The sequence below is a fragment of the Pteropus alecto genome, unplaced genomic scaffold (genome assembly GCF_000325575.1).
Source record: "Pteropus alecto unplaced genomic scaffold, ASM32557v1 scaffold22, whole genome shotgun sequence".
NCBI classification, from domain to species: Eukaryota; Metazoa; Chordata; class Mammalia; order Chiroptera; family Pteropodidae; genus Pteropus; species Pteropus alecto.
In genome coordinates, this window is record NW_006434839.1 from 11,915,088 (window position 1) to 11,935,557 (window position 20,470).

The 20,470-nt window shown below is 33.7% G+C and overlaps 1 protein-coding gene across 1 annotated transcript in view; it reads left to right on the forward strand.

Annotated features, from left to right (window-relative positions):
* The window catches only part of GRM8 (glutamate metabotropic receptor 8), a 676,955-nt gene extending 668,779 nt beyond the window's left edge, over positions 1-8,176 (forward strand). Inside the window, exons 10-11 of the mRNA XM_006910553.1 lie at positions 2,177-2,423; positions 8,127-8,176. Of these exons, the coding sequence (XP_006910615.1) occupies positions 2,177-2,423; positions 8,127-8,176 (297 nt within the window). The remainder of the gene's footprint in view (positions 1-2,176; positions 2,424-8,126) is intronic.
* Positions 8,177-20,470: the final 12,294 nt, after the last annotated feature.

Here is a 20,470-nt window from a genome sequence, read left to right on the forward strand (position 1 = left end):
TTTCATTTCATTAAATATTCAAAGAAAGTTCAAAAGCTCAGTCTAATTACAGTACAGGTTCTGTAGCAAATGCTAGCCCACTGTAAGGTTTAGGATTTTAGACTATGATTTGGTATAGATTTTTTTCCTGTGTTAAATTCACATTAAAATGTTTCAGAAGCTGATTTTAGAGAGCACACAAGTAAGATCAGCATTTTGGTGTAATTTGACAGCATGGCGTCTAATAGAGAGCTTGGAACACTACGCAGAGTACTGTTTAATCCTAATGTCTATGTTTATTACATCTTCCATTAAGTTGGTTTGCTGAAAGAATAGACTGCGGTAATATATTTAATGTGAAAACCAGCATTCCAGAATCTTCTTCATGCCTAATATTTAGCAAGATTAAACTTACTGTGTTACAGAAATGATTCTGAAGAAGGGAAGAAAATTTTCATTATATTTATTGTAGCAGAGAAAATTTACAAGATTTTCAAAATTAAAAGGGCATTTATGTATAATTTGGACTAGTACCGTACATTTAGCAAGAACCAATAGATTAATTTATAAAGATAATCCAACTAATCAGGATGAATGTCCCAATCATTCCATGGCTGCTTGACTTCTGGAGGTCTTTTGTTTGTTTGTTGTCTGCTTGTTTTTAAGCTAAATTGACTTGGCAGGGTCTGACTGGAACAAAACTGATGGTTACCTATTTGAGTGGCCTTGGAATATTTACATGTGTGGTTTTTATTTGGCTGTATCCTTTCCTTGTCTTTATGTCCTTTCTCTGCAGCCCATTTTCTGCATGATAGTGCTATCTGGAGAATAAGTAGAAATTCAGAGAGGATTAACCAACACATGAGAAGCTTATAAGTATTTATATAAGTTGCTTGACAGTAGGTGGCAGAGCTTAGGGAGAATTATGAGGTTTAAAGGCACATACCCACAGTCTACCAGAACCTTCTTAAATTGTTGTATAAACTTAATTCTCTCAGATTTAACGTGAGGTTTCATTTAATGGCAGGTAGCATGAGAGGTCATGACATGTAGTAATTTATCACTTTGCTAACAGATGTATTTGAATTAGATCTCTATTGAGGCTCGTGTGCATCAGCCCAATATGCATGAGCCCAAGCGAGAATCTGGATTCATACCTCATCGTTTTGTTTTTTTCATTTAAAATGTCATCAACCATGTATCATAGCCATTACTGATGTTCATTTGACAGAGTAGAAAATTATGGAAAGCATATTCTATACGATTTGGGTAAATTATACTTTGTATAAATCAGGTCTTCTTAAAGCTATCCACATACCTACAAAAAATGAGCAGTTTCTGACTTATTATTGTGTCTAGAATCTTATAAAATTCCTTAGAGGTATATAAGAAAAAATTTAGTTTATAGGCTCTAAGAAGCATATGTCCTAGTTGTACATTTCATGTAATTTACTACAAAGTTTATATAAATGATTACAGTCACATAGTTACACATTAGTAAGTGGTCCATTGTATTCATTTTCAAATGTATTAATGCTTAGGAGTAAAATCAAAAATATTATAATTAAGATAGACCTTCTTGGAGGAGATGAACTTTGAAACAAACCAAATCCCATAAGTGTATTCTCAAACACATAATGGGGTCTTATGCAGAAGGACAGCCTTAGTGGTAGATGAATTGAAGAGTAAACCTAGTAATAATCTACATGGTATAATTTCATGGACAGGGACAGTCTCTTTACTCGTGCCTGAAGTTCTCCTCATGGTTTAGATAGTTCTTTACCTGAAGACTTTGCCATCTGTTAAGAGAAACCATCTCCCCTAGGAAAAGGCAACCTTAGGCTTTTCAGGAATTCACCCTTGAAGGTGAATGTTTTTAGATCTTTTATTGAAAAAGAACACAATTAGTTTGGGTCCTGGGATTGCCTGATACAATTTACAACTTCATATTTTCAGAGTTATTATTAGAGTGAACAGGTGTTAATGGTAATCATAGGTATGTTGTCTGTTTTAAAGAATTGGGCTTCATCAACAATACTACCTTACCCACATTTGCAGGTGGGAATAAACCTCCTCATGCACCTTTATCAGAGAAGCTGGAATAATTTCAGAAAATGGTTATGTTATTCGCTTATTTGCTTTATCTTAGATCAGGTTTACAACATTGATTCTTTTTTTTTTTTTTTCCTCTCCTCAGATGTACATCCAGACAACAACACTTACTGTCTCCATGAGTTTAAGTGCTTCGGTGTCTCTGGGCATGCTCTATATGCCCAAGGTTTATATTATAATTTTTCATCCAGAGCAGAATGTTCAAAAACGCAAGAGGAGCTTCAAGGCTGTGGTGACAGCTGCCACCATGCAAAGCAAACTGATCCAAAAAGGAAATGACAGACCAAATGGCGAGGTGAAAAGTGAACTCTGTGAGAGTCTTGAAACCAACAGTAAGTCATCTGTAGACTTTCCGATGGTCAAGAGCGGGAGCACTTCGTAATAGATGTACGTTGAATATTCTTCTACTAGTCTTGGGGACTGTGCTACGTGGTTCCAGGGGCATGATGGCACTTGTACACCATGAAGCCATCATGGCAGTTAGAACCATTTGGTTAGAACCAAAGGATTTCAAGGCACTTGGCTCTTCTCCAGAGCATAACCATGCACGCAAAATCTCTTTACAAAGTATATCACACTCAGGTCTCTCTTTTGAGGCATTGCAGAACTTGAAGTGTAGAACTTCCATTTATAAAATTTATAAATGTCTTCCATTTATAAAATTATCTTTTAGGGATTGGGAACTATTTTTTAATCTTTGTTAGTTCAATATTAGTTGCTCTTTGTAGAATTAATAGTAAACTAACATTTATGGAACGTACTATCAAAGATCTTATGCAAATAAATGATATGTTATTTGGATGTTTAGGGAAATGAGAAAACTGGTTAACTGATGATGTGAGATTAAGTCATAGTTAATTCTTGTTTCCCCCAAGTGGTCCCCTTCTTTAGCTTCCCTTGGTTTCTCTTCTTGAATGTATAAAGATAATTAGAGCTCTTCCCTGGAAGCCTCATGACCTTGACAATAGAATTCTTTCTGCAACCACCACTCCACCATGCCTTTCCTTTCTATTGTCCTCTTCTTTATAGTCCACCCCTGAAGAAGAACATGATAATGATACATTGGTATCAAGCTAAGACAGTAGAGTTTAACTGATCTCGTCAGTCTATCTTGATTATCTCTGGAAGAGTAGCAAATAGATTGAAGATTTGTATTATAAAATACCAGAAAGCTGAGTGTAGTAAAAAATGAACAAAAAAAACCTTACCTTACTAGTTCTGTAGATGGATCAAAAAGAAATAAAAGCTCAGGTCCTTGCATTAGAGTGGCTTCCTATATTTTGGGAATATAACATAGATGTTTAATGATTAAGTATAAAACTCTATGCCAAAAATATTTTCTTCCTCTCAGATTCCTCCAGCAGGCTGTATCCCCTAGTCTCAGTACTTTTAAATTGACACAAAATATAAGGAAATTAAGAGTTAATTTTATCTGATTTAATTATTATAACAATGTATAGTTTTCACGAGATTCAAAACCTTCCCTTATATCAAGATTTCCAGATGAACATTGCCTACTGTGATGCCTCATATGTGGGAATATCCTTAGAAAATAAGTATTGATTAATTAAACTTATTGGCTTCAATTACTTTCCGTCTTATTAGAATTATTAGCCATTAATACCTTCAGCTCATTAATACCAAATTACCTTCAGCTCATTAATACCAAATCCAGTTATTTGTGGAGAAAGAAGCCCTTTAAGAATTCTCCAAACAGTCCCCATATAATCACCTTTCTGAAAACATGAAACTTTGAGAAACTGCCAGAGAAGGCACAATAAGGATGAGTTTTGGTAATAAATTGCTATAATCATCTCTGATCATAAGTAAGCAATTTACTAATAATAGGCCTAGTGGGCTTCTAGCAAGAGACATACTATAACTACTCTCAAAGTTATCAGAGTAGTATATGCTTGTGTTTTGAAGAGTTTTATCTGTGTGTTTCTGCCTTGAAAGCATCAGCACAAGAAGTTAAAACCTATTGTAGGGTGCCAATAATCTGCTGTTAGCCAATGATACACTTTGAACACTGGCATTTCTCAGTATGATACATCAGGGTCTACAGTTTTACTTGTTTTTTAGCCGCAACCCAGAAAACTTTATATAATATGGTTGCGAATGGAAACGATCAAACATAAAGTGAAATAAATACCAGTCATCCCAGACTCACCTCTGCACTACGGTGAGCAAAAATATTAATAACCTTTTTCCACCCTTTTAAGAAATAAATAACTTCCCTGAAGAAGAAAATGTGCAGTATTAATAAAGACTAATCTCATATTAGAGCAATAAGTCTCACACGTTTTCTGTGTTCCTTCTATTATTTTTTATTGATAATGAGATGGAAATTATATAGTATGTGTGCATTTCCCTATTTTCTCTGGAATAAGAATGAAAGATTATAGTTGTGAGGCCTATATGGGAGGTAAGCCTATAATACTCTGGAGGAGTCAGATGCTCATTTTTGGAATATAATGTTAAAAGGTGAATCAAGATCAAGTCAATTAGTACCTGAAAGAAGGTTAAGTTGTACTTTGCAGATTTTAGTGTATCCATCTTTCACAGGAGTAGTTTGGATTTGAATAAATTGAGACCAGATAGACTGATTATAGTTTGCACATTCAGGAGAAACAGTGTATGAAATCACACATCCTCTCATGATTTTACTCTAAGTAACCATTGTTTACCTTTTTTCACTTACGTGACTAGGTGTCATGGACTCCTTGTGTTCCTGTTACATTTATTGCACATACCAGTGGTTTTAAGGGAGTCAAAAGTCTTCAAAAATCACAAATTCTCTAAAACTACCAATAACTTGAATCCCTTAAATGCAGTTTGTCTTCTAAAAGTACGTTTTATGTCTTTAGAAATACAGTTGAATATTGGAAGCCCTTTTCATTTAACTGTCAAAAACTAGTGCCGTGCCTCCTGAGATTTAAAATATTTCCTCTTGAAATGAGCAGAGTCTATTCTCAATGAATCCTGGGCTGGTTTATGCACTGGAACAGTTCCATGTTGCTGCATTCTCATACTTTCCGCTACGAGACTTTTGATAAATCATTACTACAAGGAACTGGCAATGACAGACATGAAAGTGTTCTGTAAACTATAAATCACTCTATAAAGTTAAAATGATCATTGTTGCCATGAAAATATAGATTGGTCTGCGGTTAATAGAAAAGAGAAAATACATAAAATTCAAAAACTTTTGTTTTAGCATCTCTTTTTATTTTTTTTTTTAATATGTAGAAGATTTTGATAATTATGGCTACCATTCTATTGTTGAGATTTTTTTTCTGACCAATTAGCTGTGTATCTATGATATACATGCACTATTTTTCCTTCATGGTCATGGAACAGCTCTACAAGTCCATCATACTTAAAAACTTAATCTTATAATGATTTGTTAATACCCCAAATTCTGATCACACACGTAAGGTTTTAAAGCTTCAAAGTAAATATAGTAGTGTGAAACAGGAAGGGAGACCAATGAGTCCATGTTAATTATTGAATTTTCAGACTACTACAGTTCAAACAAACAAAGAAAAAGGTCAAGTGTTGTTTCATAAGAGTGTGGGAAGGGAGTTAGAAACAAAGTTGATACATATGAATTTGATCAACTCAGTTAACAAGTGCAGTAACATGGTATTCCTTAAGCTATATTTATAAATAATTCATGAAAACAGCTGCTGCTGGAGGTAGGTCTGCTTTCTGTAGCTTATGAACACAGCCTGGTGTATACAGGCAAGTCATTGTGACTGTATTCAAAAACAGATTTTCACATAAGCATATTCATTACTGCTGTAAAACTCTCCCTATTAGCTCATATGTACACCTCTGATCCATTTTGCTCTGTGATACTTCGGGGATAAAGATTCTTGCAAAATATCTACCATTCACAAGATTTGTCCCTTATCATTGTCTTCATATTGCCTAAAATCATCAGTTTCCAGAGACTTGCACCACCTTCTCTAAATATTAGAAAAATTAAGATTACTTTCCTTTTCTAAATTATAGTCTCAATTCTCAGTAGAAGTCTGCCATCTTTTCCCCTGGAACTCACTTCTAAGAGTTCAAAAAGGAAATATGAATCTTTAATTAGCTGTAGTCTTAAAGTTGGAAGGATCCTTGAAGATGCCCTGATCCAAATCATTTTCTGTTGAATTCACATCTGAATATCATTTTCTTCAAGGTCTTTTGGCTCTTCTTCTATTTCAACCATATTTTTTTTCTTTCTAGCTACTCACAAATTTGATAATATTTCCTACATATTTAGTTACTATTGAATGTATTGTATAAGGCATGAAATCGAACAACCTTTTTAAGGGTCTCTTTCTAACTCTTATGATAATTTTTCCTTATCTGGTCTACAAAGATTATATGAAGTTCCTTCAGAAACATAGTGGAAGTACAGACTTTTTCTTTGAGGAAATTTAGAAGCATATGAAAGCAGTATATAAATCAGAAATAGAAATTAAAAAAATAAAAGTAAACAAGCATAAAAATCATTGTGTTTCACTTCACACCAAACCAAACATAACAGACATCCTACCTTTTGGAAGGGGTAAGTAGAGAAGCAGGGTTTTATATTGATTCTCTCAGACAACAGCCCCCTCAAAACTGTTCTGCCTTCATACTCACAAAAACCCAGTGTTGTGGATTTTGGACCAGTGATGAAACTGAGGACCAGTGACCTGGTTCACTGAACCCTTGTAGGAAACAGAATATAATATAAAACCAGATCTAAAATCTACTTTCATTCCACTGTGCCACAAAAATAACCTAAAATAAGCGTGAGCGATGTAGATAAGCAGATATGTCACCTATTTTTGGCATGAAGCTCATAAGAGTTAAAGAAACCAAAAATAGCAAAAACATCTACAGTTAACACTTTCTTGGGCTATCTGCATCAATTTTAGTGACTGTGAACTTCACATGAACTTGGTCTCTCATAAGAACTTGTCTGGACAATCACCAATGGTGATGTATGCTAAAAAGGAATGAGTCTGACTGTTAATTATTTCAGAGGAAGAGCTTTATAATTTCTTTATTCGATGTTCAAAAACTAAATTATTCTCTAAAAATCTGTTCCATCCTGAATTAGATTTATGTAGTGAAATATGTGTATATTTTGCATTTTTGATATATTTCTTTTAATGATTATTCATTCCAGAAATCCACTGAAAAATAGGCCATCACGTTTGAATTTTAGAATGAAGATTTATTTCATCACAGCTTTAAAAAAACCCAAAGGAATTATTTGGATTTAGATTTATTTCCTCGGGAAATTTAAGCATGAGTATAAACTTGAAATATTCTGTTATTCATATCTTTCTAATAATCTTACAATAATAGGTTTATTTCATAGTAAGTTGTTACTAAAACAATTAAATATTCATTTCCTTCTTCGAGTCTTTATTTTTTTTGAACATCTCCATTTGTACCTTTTGGATGAAAGCACACCATAAATGTTTTGGCAATACATATATTTACTTTAATATTTTCAAGTATTTTATGTACTTGATATTTTACTACATTTCCTTTTAGAGACTAAAAGTATTATCTTTAAATAGAAGATAAATTCATTTTCAAAATACAACTAATTATAATTACTAACCCTTTTTCGGTCATCAAAGCAGACTCAAAGAATTTAGTTTTTAACTAAGCTTGTAAAAACATTTTTTTTCTTTTGTATTTTGCAGGATAGGTAACTTATCTGTTCTTTGATTTTCTCATATTGCAAATATTTGTTAATCAGAGTACACATTTAAATTAAATGTTATCTAAATTTATTAAAGATGAGGACTTTTATGGTTTTTTTTTTTTTTGCTAAATACCTCTACTATAAAATAAGACTAGTAGGATTACCGATTAAAATTGCCGCTGCATTTTTATTCCTACTATTATTGAATTCCTACTACACGGTTTGAAAAATAATAAGTAACATAGTAAAAATAAGATTTGAATTTTAAAATAATTTTAACAAAATAATTTATTATTATATACTATTAATTTGTCTTAATTTATCTTAACAGCTTCCTCTACCAAGACAACATATATCAGCTACAGCAATCATTCAATCTGAAACAGGGAAATATGAAAAAAATGAAAAAATCTGGTATGTGATCTTAAACAATGAACATGACACCACCAAAACTCACTCCTGGAAAGCTCTGTAGACTACAATCAATCAAATCAATAGTCAATCTTGTAAGGAACAAAAAGTAGCCATGAGCCCAAAGTATCAATAACAGAGTGAAGAAACCCATTTTATACAACGCAACCAATGAGTGTCAAGCTAAAGTATTGCTTACTCATGAGCAGTTAAAAACAAAAAATCACAAAAGGAAAACTAATGTTAGCTTGTGGAAAAAAAATGCTGTTGAAATAAATCATGTCTGATGTTATTCTTGTAAGTATTTTTCTGTGATTGTGAGAACTCCCGTTCCTGTCCCACATTGTTCAACTTGTATAAGACAATGAATCTGTTTCTTGTAATGGCTGACCGGATTGAAGCCCTGGGTTGTGCTAAAAATAAATGCAATGGTTGACGCATGCAATTTTTATACAAATAATTTATTTCTAATAATAAAGGAATGTTTTGCAAATGTTGAGAGTTGTTTCGTTCCAGTTTTAAAGCCAAGGAAAACTCTTCCCAGTTGGCATTCACTTCTGCCCTAAAAGCACTAGTGTTTCTAGGAAATAGGATTTTCTTGAGGAATGTGTTTTTGTACATTCACACGTGTATGAAAAAGATTGTCTTTTATTCCTATATGAAAAAGAATTATTTGTATAAAATTTTATGAATATTTCAATATTTATGTGGTGACTTTTCATAGTAATTTCTTCTTTTATGAAGAATCAAGCAATAGCTTGAGGTGAATTGCTTCAGGTATCATAATTTAAGTTAAACTTTACTTGGGAGAATGTATTATGAAAATCACCATCTAAAAGTATATCAGAGTGTCACTGAAATTTCACATTTTCCATGTCAGAACTTTTGCATAGTGAAATATTCCAAGGTATGTAATATTAACCTTTTCTCACCTGGGCCTAGGATCCACTGAAATCAGTAAAGTAATGAGCCTTACCCAGTACATTCCTCAAAGCGCAGAATTAGCATATTTATTCCCTTGGCATCACTAAAGAAACCACAGTTCAGATAATATGTCAATGCTTTCTTATTTTCCAAATGAAAACATTCATTGGTTCATAGCACAGTATCATTAAAGAGAGAGAGAGAGAACAGGGAGCTTGTGTCATGCTAATAAACCATGCTAGGATGAATAAAAGGAGCCTGTTAAAGGCTCTCAAATCTGTTACCATTTTCATCATGGGCTCCTCTATTCTACACAATCTCAGACATCCATCAAGTCAATGGGTCTCTAAAATCATTTTGTTAGTAAATGTTCTCTCTGCTGAGTTAGCTTGGATGGCTCATTGCACTCCTTATAGATATGAAGAGCTGTAAGTGCTCTATAGCTTCAGCCCAAATATCGACAGTCACTTTATTTAACAGAGAGAGTTGAAGTAGCCTAGCTCAGGCTCCTTCAAGATATGTTTCCTAGACACCTACACAGACAGGAAGCTGCATTCAGAGAAAACGTGTACTTATTAGCCTTTTGTTGAGTTTCTCCTAATAGTATTTGTTGTTTGTAGGTAATATTTAAATCAAGGAGTGAGGGCATTATTTTCACATTTTCAGATAATTTGAATTACTGATAAATTCAGAAATACAGGCTGGGATAATCAGGATCCTAAACCCACCTCTAGGTGTGCCTTTTTTTTTTTTTTTTTTTTTTAGGTAAGACCTAGTTTAAAACAAAATAAACTCATAATTGCATATTTAGAATATTTTATTGTGCCATGTAGCTCTCAACCAATAGCCATACCAAGAAAAGTAATTGTAATTGCATTTTAATTTTTAAGTTGACCGTCTTCTTTGTATTGGAGATTATTAGTGGTTTTTAAGATTTGGGATTTAGTTTTAATGAGTAAGTATCCAATGTTTGGTTGAGAAAAATGCTTGAATTTTACAAGCCTTGCATTTCTTTCAGAGAGCAAAATTCAAGTATATTTTCATGTTTCAATTACTAATTGATTCTAATCAGGGTAAGTGGATGTAACAGGGTGATTATGAGATCAAAGCTGGCTCTCAGGCCAAAGGTGGGTTTTTATGATTATTATTACATAATTTCTTTTAAGGTTCTAGGAAGAACAACAAAATACTGAACATAATTCATGACATTTCTAAATTGTTCTTCCTATTACGAATTTACAAATGAGTTGTTTTTCCTAAGTACTTTTACAAATAATTGATACTTGTTTCATGTGCTACAAAATCTTATTTAACCTATAATAGAGTTGAATAATAGCTCTTGTGGATTTTCATATGCCAGTCATCCTTTGTAACATTATCTCAGTGGGAAACTTTTTCCTTGATGAAACTATAACCCTCCCTAGGCAGTGGGAGGATAAATTCCCTCAACCTCTTACAGTAGGAGCTGCAAATTCTGACCTCCACTGTGGTTATTTTCTCAGGGATTTTGCTGAGGGCTCAGGAAGTGGTCATACAGGCTGGGATAATGTGAGGAGGCATCCTATAAGAAGGATTTAGCATGCGCAAGTAGTGGTTCATAAGCCCCATGCTTTAAAATGAACTGCCTGTGTACCATAGATAAGCAAATAAAAACTGCATGGAAAAATATAGTATTATATTCTTTAGAATCGACCTTGTGTTTTATTCCGGCCAAGAAATGTCACATCTAATCTCAGCATGCCAGAGGGAATGCTAAAAATGTAGCCCAAGGTAATATTTAGCAAATGTCACTAGTAGACGATGAGAGTATATATTAGTGTGACCTTGGGCCAAATCTGACCTCCATTTAAAAAAAAATTTAGCTTATAGTAGTTAATATTTAAAGGTATCTATATCAACAATGATTGATTTGTCACTAACTAATTTTCTTTTTAAGAAAAACTACTCATAAATTTAAACTTGAAGGATGACCCATTGGAACATAAATAGGAACTGAATGGCTAATTTAATTTTTAGTGTTTCTCACAACTTTTCACCAAAAATGTGGCATTTCAGGTGAACAGGATTTTACTTTTTTAATTTAAATTAAATATCATAATATAGAAACTCTCATTAGGAATAGAAATTTGTGTCATTTATATTTTCTTCTCCATTTTAACTCTATATTCTCTATTATTTATCAGTCACTGTGTAGAAAGAACATTAACAATTTTCTAGATTATATTAGTCAACACTGATATTTATTCAGTCAGCAAGTAGAAAATATAGCATTCTTAAACTCCATTATGCAACCTTCCTAATTTTTCTCATTTCATTTTATTAACTTCTTTTAATGTCAGTATTTTCATCCATCTTTTAGAATAAAATTGCTAAAAATAACAATGAGGTTGCATGAAAGGATAATTGAGAAATAATAACAAATTATAGAATGTTCAAATTATATATAATAATCTTTAGAAATGATTCATTTTGCTTTAATGAAGATATGGATAATGAGGAAAAATTTGACCATAGCTGGAAAGAAAGATTTCCTTAAGAAAAAATTATATCTGTGAATGTTCAGAAACCTGCTGGCTGTCACTCTTGGAAAGTGTCATATTGTAGGCACAAACAGCAAAAGCAGAACAATAGTTGTTTTCAAAAACTATTTTCTATGACTGTTCTATTTCAGTCTTTTCTTTAATTTTTTTTTCTTGGTAGCGTATCTTTTAATGCCGTTATTGCTTTTGGGTACTATTATTTCAACATTTAACTTAATCCTTCATTAAGACATTCAGAATATTTTTCTCTCTGTTGAACTCAGTGTATTATCAATGTAAAATTTCTTATATTTCAATTTGCATATCCGCTTTCCGAGTGATAAGGATAGAGTAAGAGAAATTTGACCTATTAAATATTTTTTTTCTAATCGCCTACTGCTTAATTAAATAGCTTAGGCAAAGCTAACTTGGACAAATGACTTGTTACAAAGTCAAGAATACCAGCATAGATTGGGACCTATGAAAAAACAAGAATTGACCATATTAGGAGTTGGGTGTAGGGGTGATATGGTTATAAAAAACAAGAAAGACAAATGATGGGTATAATAGTTCAGTTTTTATAATAAACATGAGATTATTTACCAATGAACTAAGTCCCATTAGGTCAGTTCACTAGAATATAGGATGGTGTTTGAGAGTTAATGAAAGTCATTAGAGTGTTAAAGTGTAATTTTGAAAGAGTTAAAAATCTAACTACCAAACAGAGGTACAATAAACAAGTCAGAGATTTTATTCAACTCATTAATTAATGACAGCACCAGTAAAATGTTAAAACTGATCCAAAGAACATTTGAGATGCTAATAATACATGAAACATATAAATAAATATTGGGGCAAATCAAATGGCTAGATACAAAACTAGTTGATTATTTTACAGTATAATAAAACATAAACATTGAGGCAATCTATTTCATTGGACAGACATTATTTGAATATACTGGATAAAAACTGACGAGTTAACCACTATACCTAAAGAAGTATAAAGTAGCCATGTTGATAGAAATTCAAAATCATCACCATACCGACAGGATAACCATTAATATCTTTTGCTTATTTCCAAGTTTAGAATAATTTTTTTGATGAGTGATGTTTGTTTCACTTCCCCTAATTCCAAGCATTACATCACCAGTATTTGAGTCATAAAGATCACAAACACACCTAAAATCATTTACGATAATCTAGGTTAGTAATGGAAGGGCTCCGGGATGGATCTGTGTTTTAATCGTTCTTATCTTTACACTTTACTATATCTCCAGTTCAGACAGTACCCCATCTGGCAATTCTGCAAAATATCTGTGAAAGTATGACTTCTTCCTTCTGCCCCCAACCCCGGACTGTCATTTCTAGCAGGTATTTTCTTTGCCTTTTTGTAGTGTATTACCCTACAAGGGGAAATTAACTTTTTAAGAGTATCCCTGAAGATGACAAACCATGGATAATTTACCAAGTTTCCATGTATACCTTCTGTTTGTTATTGGCTATTAAACCTACCCCATCTCAACAAAGCCTTTTCTTAGATCCTGCCACTGGCATCTTCCAGGCAGGAGAAGTAAGAATGAAGTCTTCTCAATCAAAGGGTGAGAATGGGGAGGGGACAGCTGTGATGAATGGAGCTTTGATTTTCCAGAAAACTCCCATCTACCCCTTACTCCCCTCTGTGCTCTGTAGAGCAGGTTATCAATGACTATAGGGCCATATGACTCTCTTTCCATGTGGAACCCATTTTCTGAATGGAGTACTAGAAGCATTGAAATTCAGTGGTCCCTTGAGAACCTTTACTAATTTCCTGGAAAGAGGAAGGAGAGGCAGCCTGTATGAGGCAAAATTATAAAATAGATGGAATGTGGTTTATTGATTTTTCTGTTTTTTGTTTTTTGTTTTCATAATGTTCTCAAACTTCTTTATACCTCTTGACAATGTCATTCAGGTGACCAATATCCTCAGCATACATTCTAGGTACTTAGAGATCCACTTGTCCCATTTTCCATCCCAAATTATTTTTCTGTGTCAAACCCCCAACACACGCATATATCGAAGAGGTATTGAGGGAATCTACCGCAGCTGGATTTTAAATAATAAACCATATAATTAAGATAGTTTAATCATTCATTTTATTTGAAAACTATTTATTGAGGACCTGCTATGTAATAGATGTTATAGGTGCTGAGAATATGACAGTGGACCAAAACAAAAAGCAAAAATCCCTGACTCTTATGGCATTTATATTTCTGTAGGAGAGATAGTTAATAAGATAAATATAAATATAGGATGCGATAGTGACAAACATTAAGAAGAAAAAATAATAAATCAGAAAGTAGATAGGAAATGGTTAAGAAATAGCATTTGTAAAATAGAGTGCAGGATTCAAATTTTAGGTAGAGTGGTTAGGGAAGCTGACATTTGATTAAAGGCCTGAGGAAAATGAGGAATTGTTTTATGCAGTGTCCTGGGGAAGATAATTCTAGGCAAAGAGCCTTGTAGGTCATTGAAAGAACTGTAACTTTTACCCTGAGTGGTGGGAGACCATTACAGGGTTTTGAACAAAGGAGTGACGCAATGGATCTTACTTTCAACTGAGTCTTTCTGACTGGTGTAATGAGATGAGATAAGCTTCAAGGAGACAATGGTAGAAGCGCAGACACCAGTTAGAATACTCTTGGATGATCCAGGGTAAAGATGATCATGAACTGGGCTGATTAAAGTAGTGGAGGTGGTAAAAAGTAGTTAACTCTATGTATACATTGACAGAAGATCCTACTAATTTGCTGGTGAGCTACATGTACATTGAGAGAGAAGGGTGATTCTAGGGCTTTTGTCCTGAGTAACTTAAAGGACAATGTTGCTTTTTACTGAGATGGGGCAGACCAAGAAGAGTGAGTTGAGGAAAATATAATTTATACCGATATCTCTAACCACTCAGGCTCAATAACGTGCATTTTTAAAGATGCATGGCTCATTAATTGGAATAACTGAAAATCTTGGGATCAATTTAGGAACAAGAAATACCATGAGAGTAAGCATTAGTTCCCTCTGAGATATTTTCAGCGGGGTCTCACTCAGATCATCTCCCAATATCACCAATCCCTCTTTCTTCTCTCAGCTCTCTCTTCCAGGCTAAATTCTGCCTTGATTTTTTTTTTCTTTCTACTTTATCTCTGTAGTACTTACCTGTCTTCTGAGCCCTATCTCAGTTCTTTTGTGGTTATTTTTAAATTTGTTTGATTACTGTTATTAATTGTTGTTGATATTTGTTGTTATTTTCTCCCAAGAAATGGCCTATGAGTCTTTGGGTCAACTTTAATCCTTAACTTTCTATGTCCTTGGCTTCTGAGTGTTTTGAAAGGGAATGGTTCTCCTCAGAATCTACCCCAGGAAAATTATTTTTTACCCTCAATCTTTTATTCCAACGAAGACTCTCTTTTTGCCCAAGAAGGTCAATTGTCCTCTCAAGAAGCATAACTATCTGCCTGAAATATAGGATAAGTAAACAACGGGGATAGTGCCTGAAATCATAAATATTAAAGGGTTTCAGGGTATACTATTTATACTATTTTAGTGATGTTGTCTTCTAGTATACAAGCTCCCTATCTCTCAAGGGATTGCCTTGTTTTTGTTTCATTCATTATTTCATTCATTCAATTATATATTTATTCATTCTTTCAATACAAGCAATGTGAAAAGTCATATATTAATTCTTGTTTAGAGGCCTTACTATCTAGGAGGGATGATAAGACATCTAATAATAATTATTATAATAATATAAATTATAATGGTTAAGACTATGAGACTTTTCTGTCACACAGCTTTCCAAGTGTTATACTGAAGTAAATCTTGCAACAGCCTTGTGGGATAAATTACTATTTATCCTGTTTATTATTCCTGTTTATAGATGATGAAATAAAGACAAAGGTTGATTTGATAACTTGCTGGAGATCATATAGCACATGAGTGCAGAACTTGTCCAGAGCTGCAGTATCAGACAGAATGTGTCAACTGAGAGTTAGGACAAAATACTGTAGGGGTCAGCTGGGAAATTCAGGCACAAGTCCATGAAAGAAGTTCCTGGAATTCTTTGATTTGGTTTCTAATTTCAGTATGTCAAGCATTATCTGTCCTAGGAGAGCTATCCAACCTTCTTAACTTTGGGAAATACATTTAGATGGAGGGATATTCTTTAGATAAATTCAAGTTACTGCCAACTTTTTATTTGATTGAGAGTTTTCATTTTTGTTCTGAGTTGCAGCCAACGTGCAGTTTTTAAAGTTATCCATGCACATCACAAGATGAGATACAGAATACATTTTTCCTCATGGTTCATGATTCATCTCATTTAAAGTTTTCAAATACTAACAAATCAGAAAAAAAAAATGACAAGACCACTTGAGGGACTTGTTTATAACTTAATGATAAGTTCACACATCAACTTGATTTTATAATTGCTATATTTAAAGTAACTTTATTCAGAAATTCAGTCAAATCATTTGCAAAGGTGTGTTCTTATTATACCCTTAGTATGGCAACCCTGATTGTTTCTTTCAGAAGAAACAAATAGTTTCTTACATAACTAGTAAGTGATCTCCTTCATAAGATATAGACATTATCATATCTTTGAGACAGAAAAACCAAGGCTGAAGATTATTAAAATTCAGTGTCAAATTATCCACCATTAATTGAGCCAAGCACAGAACCTTGCAATCCATAATACTGGGCTAATCCCTCCTAATCCCACCTCCCTTAGACCACACTGACCCCAGCCATCATCATTCTGTCTCCAATGCTGTTACTTACCTAATGGCTATTTACTGGGCCCACAACCTTAATATTGCCATTAGCAGAAGTTGTCTCTGTTCTTGAAATCTATTACAATGGAAACTCTTGACAGAGCAAAAAGAAAGAACTGGCAGAGAACTTGCTACATTTTCAATGGCAGGTCCAAATATTCTAGGTCAGAGGGGAGAGGGAAGGCGTTTGGATATTCAGCTGACAAGCCCCGTTATTGCTGCTATAGAGGATCCAGCAATCAATTCAGGAAAAAGGTTTTCTAGGTGCCCTATATGTTTTAACGGTTTGAGTCCTAACCAGCCCTCCCCCACCCCTCTACCATCTAATCTCTCTCTCCCTTTCCCTTCCCCATTCCCTCATAATGATTTTTAAGAAGCAAAAACTAGACCCAGTTTGAGTTATATAAAATGAAAATTTCAAATTTGAAAATCATTATACCTATTCATGCATTGTAGCTGGGGTTTGAGAACATGTGTCTTCTGTCAGCAGGGATCTGAGATCTGAAATAGATCTTTAATGGGGCTCTGGGGCTTCCGAACAGGCACAACAGTCCATAATGACTTTATGGAGTAGATCAGTGAAACAGACACAGAGGGTTTATGTGATAGGCCTTAATTGTTATAAAGAAGATATAATAGCCTACTGTAGTAAAAACCTTACTTTTCAGTTTTCAGAAAGTACCTAAATAACCAATTTACACAGTAGGGATTTTTAACTAAACAGTGACAGCTGTCCCCCACTGAGGAGGTATTTTTTTACTAGTTACCAATAAGAGAAGAATTTGGCAGCTTCAGCACATTTAATTTTTAAGTGTATTGACTACATAATATTCACATATGATTACCATATTTATGGGTCTCATTCTGTTTTCAGAATATAAAAATGTCTTATTTAATGTGAATAATAAAAATGTCTTCTTAGTATATTCCTTATTGCTATCAGCTGTAGAAATTCACAAGTGTTAAAATATATTTTAACTTAATTTTCATCATTAATACATAATAATGATTCCTACTTTCAATTATTACATGTTCTGAGGTTAGTATTGAAATCCAGCATGAAATGACTCATGCTGATGAAGCTAAAGAAATATTCAAAATCATTTTGAATATCAATATTCAGGAATGACAAAATTTAGCCAAACTATGGAATTGAAATATTTAATGGAGATAACTTGTTTGGAGGTTGTACACAGGTCACCACCATACCTGCATGCTAAAAAAAAATGTTTTTTTTATCTTTTAATGGCTGGAAAATATCCATTTATTAGACTACAGATACTTATTTTAATGGAAAAATTAGCAGTAAATATTCAGAGTATGTTCTAAAATTGCATAATTTTAAGGCTTAATTTAAATATTATGACTATGCCATGGTCCCTCCCTCCACTTACTAAGCTGACTGGCATTATATTTTGAAGCATAAAACACCCACCACACACACACACACACACACACACACAAGTATATACCAGCCATCAACAAATGGTGATAATTTTCTAAATTAAAAAATATAAAACTTACACAAACATGTTATTTTACAAGATAGGCAAGGACAAGCAGGGAGCTCAGTTCTCACATTCCTATCACACCTGTATTATCATTTCACCACCAGCAGCCTCATAGAAGGACCATATAGAAACCAGGTCTTTAAAAATAACCTATAAACCTATAAGCCTAAAATTAGTTCAAAACAAAGGAGTTTAAAAATCCACAAATCTGCCTCACCTGTCTGCTTTGCTTAGTGCCCACTAGCCCCAGAGGTCACTCTGAGGATAAAGTAGGACACAGGTATGTCAGAAACCAACTAGAATGGAAACACTTGAAGGACGATTTCCAACCAGTGTTTCTCTAGGACTGCGTGGACCACTTGCATGAGGGTCCACAGGGATGTGGTTTAAAGTGTAGTTTACAGAGCCTTGCTTGAGATCTACTGAATTAGAATTTCAGGGTGTAGAGCTTGAGAATCTGCATTTTTAAATGAATTTTTGTAAGCATCTGGTGATCAGTAAGTTTGGAACCACTGGTTGGGAAAGGTGAATCGGAGGAACTCTGTACTGTAAATGGCCCATGGTACACAATGCATTTCAAGTACAGCATTTTGTCAAATTCTACTGTTTTTTAGCCCTACTTTTATAGGTTCTTTGTACTGCAGTATGATGACTTGTAAGTATGTGAAGGTTTTAACCATGAAATTATAGTAGAGAGTTTTAAATGGCAATGACCATTTATCATTCCTACATGATACAAAGACTCTATCTTGGCTTTTTCCTTGATCTAAATGAAAAGTTTTTACTACAGAGTAGTAATTTATCTTTCTTTATTTAATAAATCCTAAGGCCAGTAACATCTACTTTTCAGTCTGGCAAACTAGAGAAGACCTTCATCTGATTTTACTCTACCCTTCCCCTTCCCCCATGCAATCAGTAGAATTCCATTTAAATATTCACATGAATAATAGAGGTCATCCTCCCATCTATATTTCGGTCTCGTACCTCAAGCAAGGAGTAAAAATTAAATAGATATAGTTTATTACATCATGGGTTCCTAGGGAGTAAATATGACATGCAAAATCTGTTAAATTCTAACTATTGGCTATCACAGTAAGATAGTGATTCCACTTTATGGAAATTATAAATTATTCTTTAAGAATTCTAAAAATGTTGACCTGTGTGCAAACCTAAGTCATCTCTCTTCTTGGTCCAAATTACTGCCTCGTGTTACCAAACTTGTTTTTTCAAATTGTCTATGGAATGCATTTTTGCACAAATAAAAAAGAAAACTTACGTATTCATGATGTGTTTTTTTCCAGCACCTCTGCGACACAGGATAAAGGCTATGTATTGAGAAGTCAGACTCAAGAAACTCTCAGAAAGAGGGTCCTCTTTTCTAGTTAGTGGTTGGATAATGGTGTGTGGTTTGACATTCCACTGTCTTTCTTTTCTCAAAGATGCTAACAGTTGTCTTTTCATTCAGGTGAATAATGCAATAACTCACTCTTTGGAGCCAATAGAATCTCGTTCAGCATTAAAAATAAGCAGAGTGTTCAGAACATGAGAGGAAGAGTTTGTCACATCCTCTATGAATCAGACCAAACCCGTAGGTTTATATCTGGAGTCATAGTTGAAGAGACATAGTGAAAAACTGGATTATAATCAAATGAATGTGAATCGAAATCATTATACCATGAGATGTGTTGGAAAAAAAGAAAAAAGAACTGCATATTTAAAGTTAGAAAAGAAGATTTAAGTAAAGAGAAAAAAAACAAGATAACTGATGCAAAATAGACTGTCCTTGGGAGATTGAATTTGGTCAAATTATCAAGGCAGATTTAAACTGCCTTATAATGTACTAAGGTTTCAGATGGAAGCTATATGACCATCTCCAAGAAATTATGTAAGAGGTTTCATGCTTGAAATCATAAAGTATGGCTAGATGGCCCCTTAGATTATTCCAGCAATTATGGGCTGAGTACCTACAATGTGCTAGTCACCCTGCCAAGGATTACAAAAAACATAGGAATAAAGAAAGACACTATCCATGTTCTCAGCTGTGATAGATGTTAGAGGAAAAGCTAAAAAATCCTCTGAGGTTTCAAAGTTGGGCAGTTTTTCATCTCTAAGAATCTCTGAATTGTGAGTGTTTTTGAGATTTATCATACAGTTATTAATGTGACATTGAGTAAGATAAAACAAGGATTCAAAGTTTGTCAGTTCTAAATAACCTGAAACCAAATCATTTTAGAAACAGAGAAGTTCCCTCTGACTCTAACAAGTATACCCTGACCACAGAGACTGGCACAGGTGACTATGGGAGATTGTAGAGTGTTTCTAAAGAACAACTGAAAGATTAATCTGCTCAGGATGACTAATCCTATACCAGCCTGAAGCAGGCTTCTTTCAGGTATACACATATATTGTTCACTGATAAAAATAAATCCTGTGAAAATGCAAATATGAGCACATTAGAATGTATTAAAAAGTCTCGTGGAACTGCATTTTAACAGCAAACAGTATCAA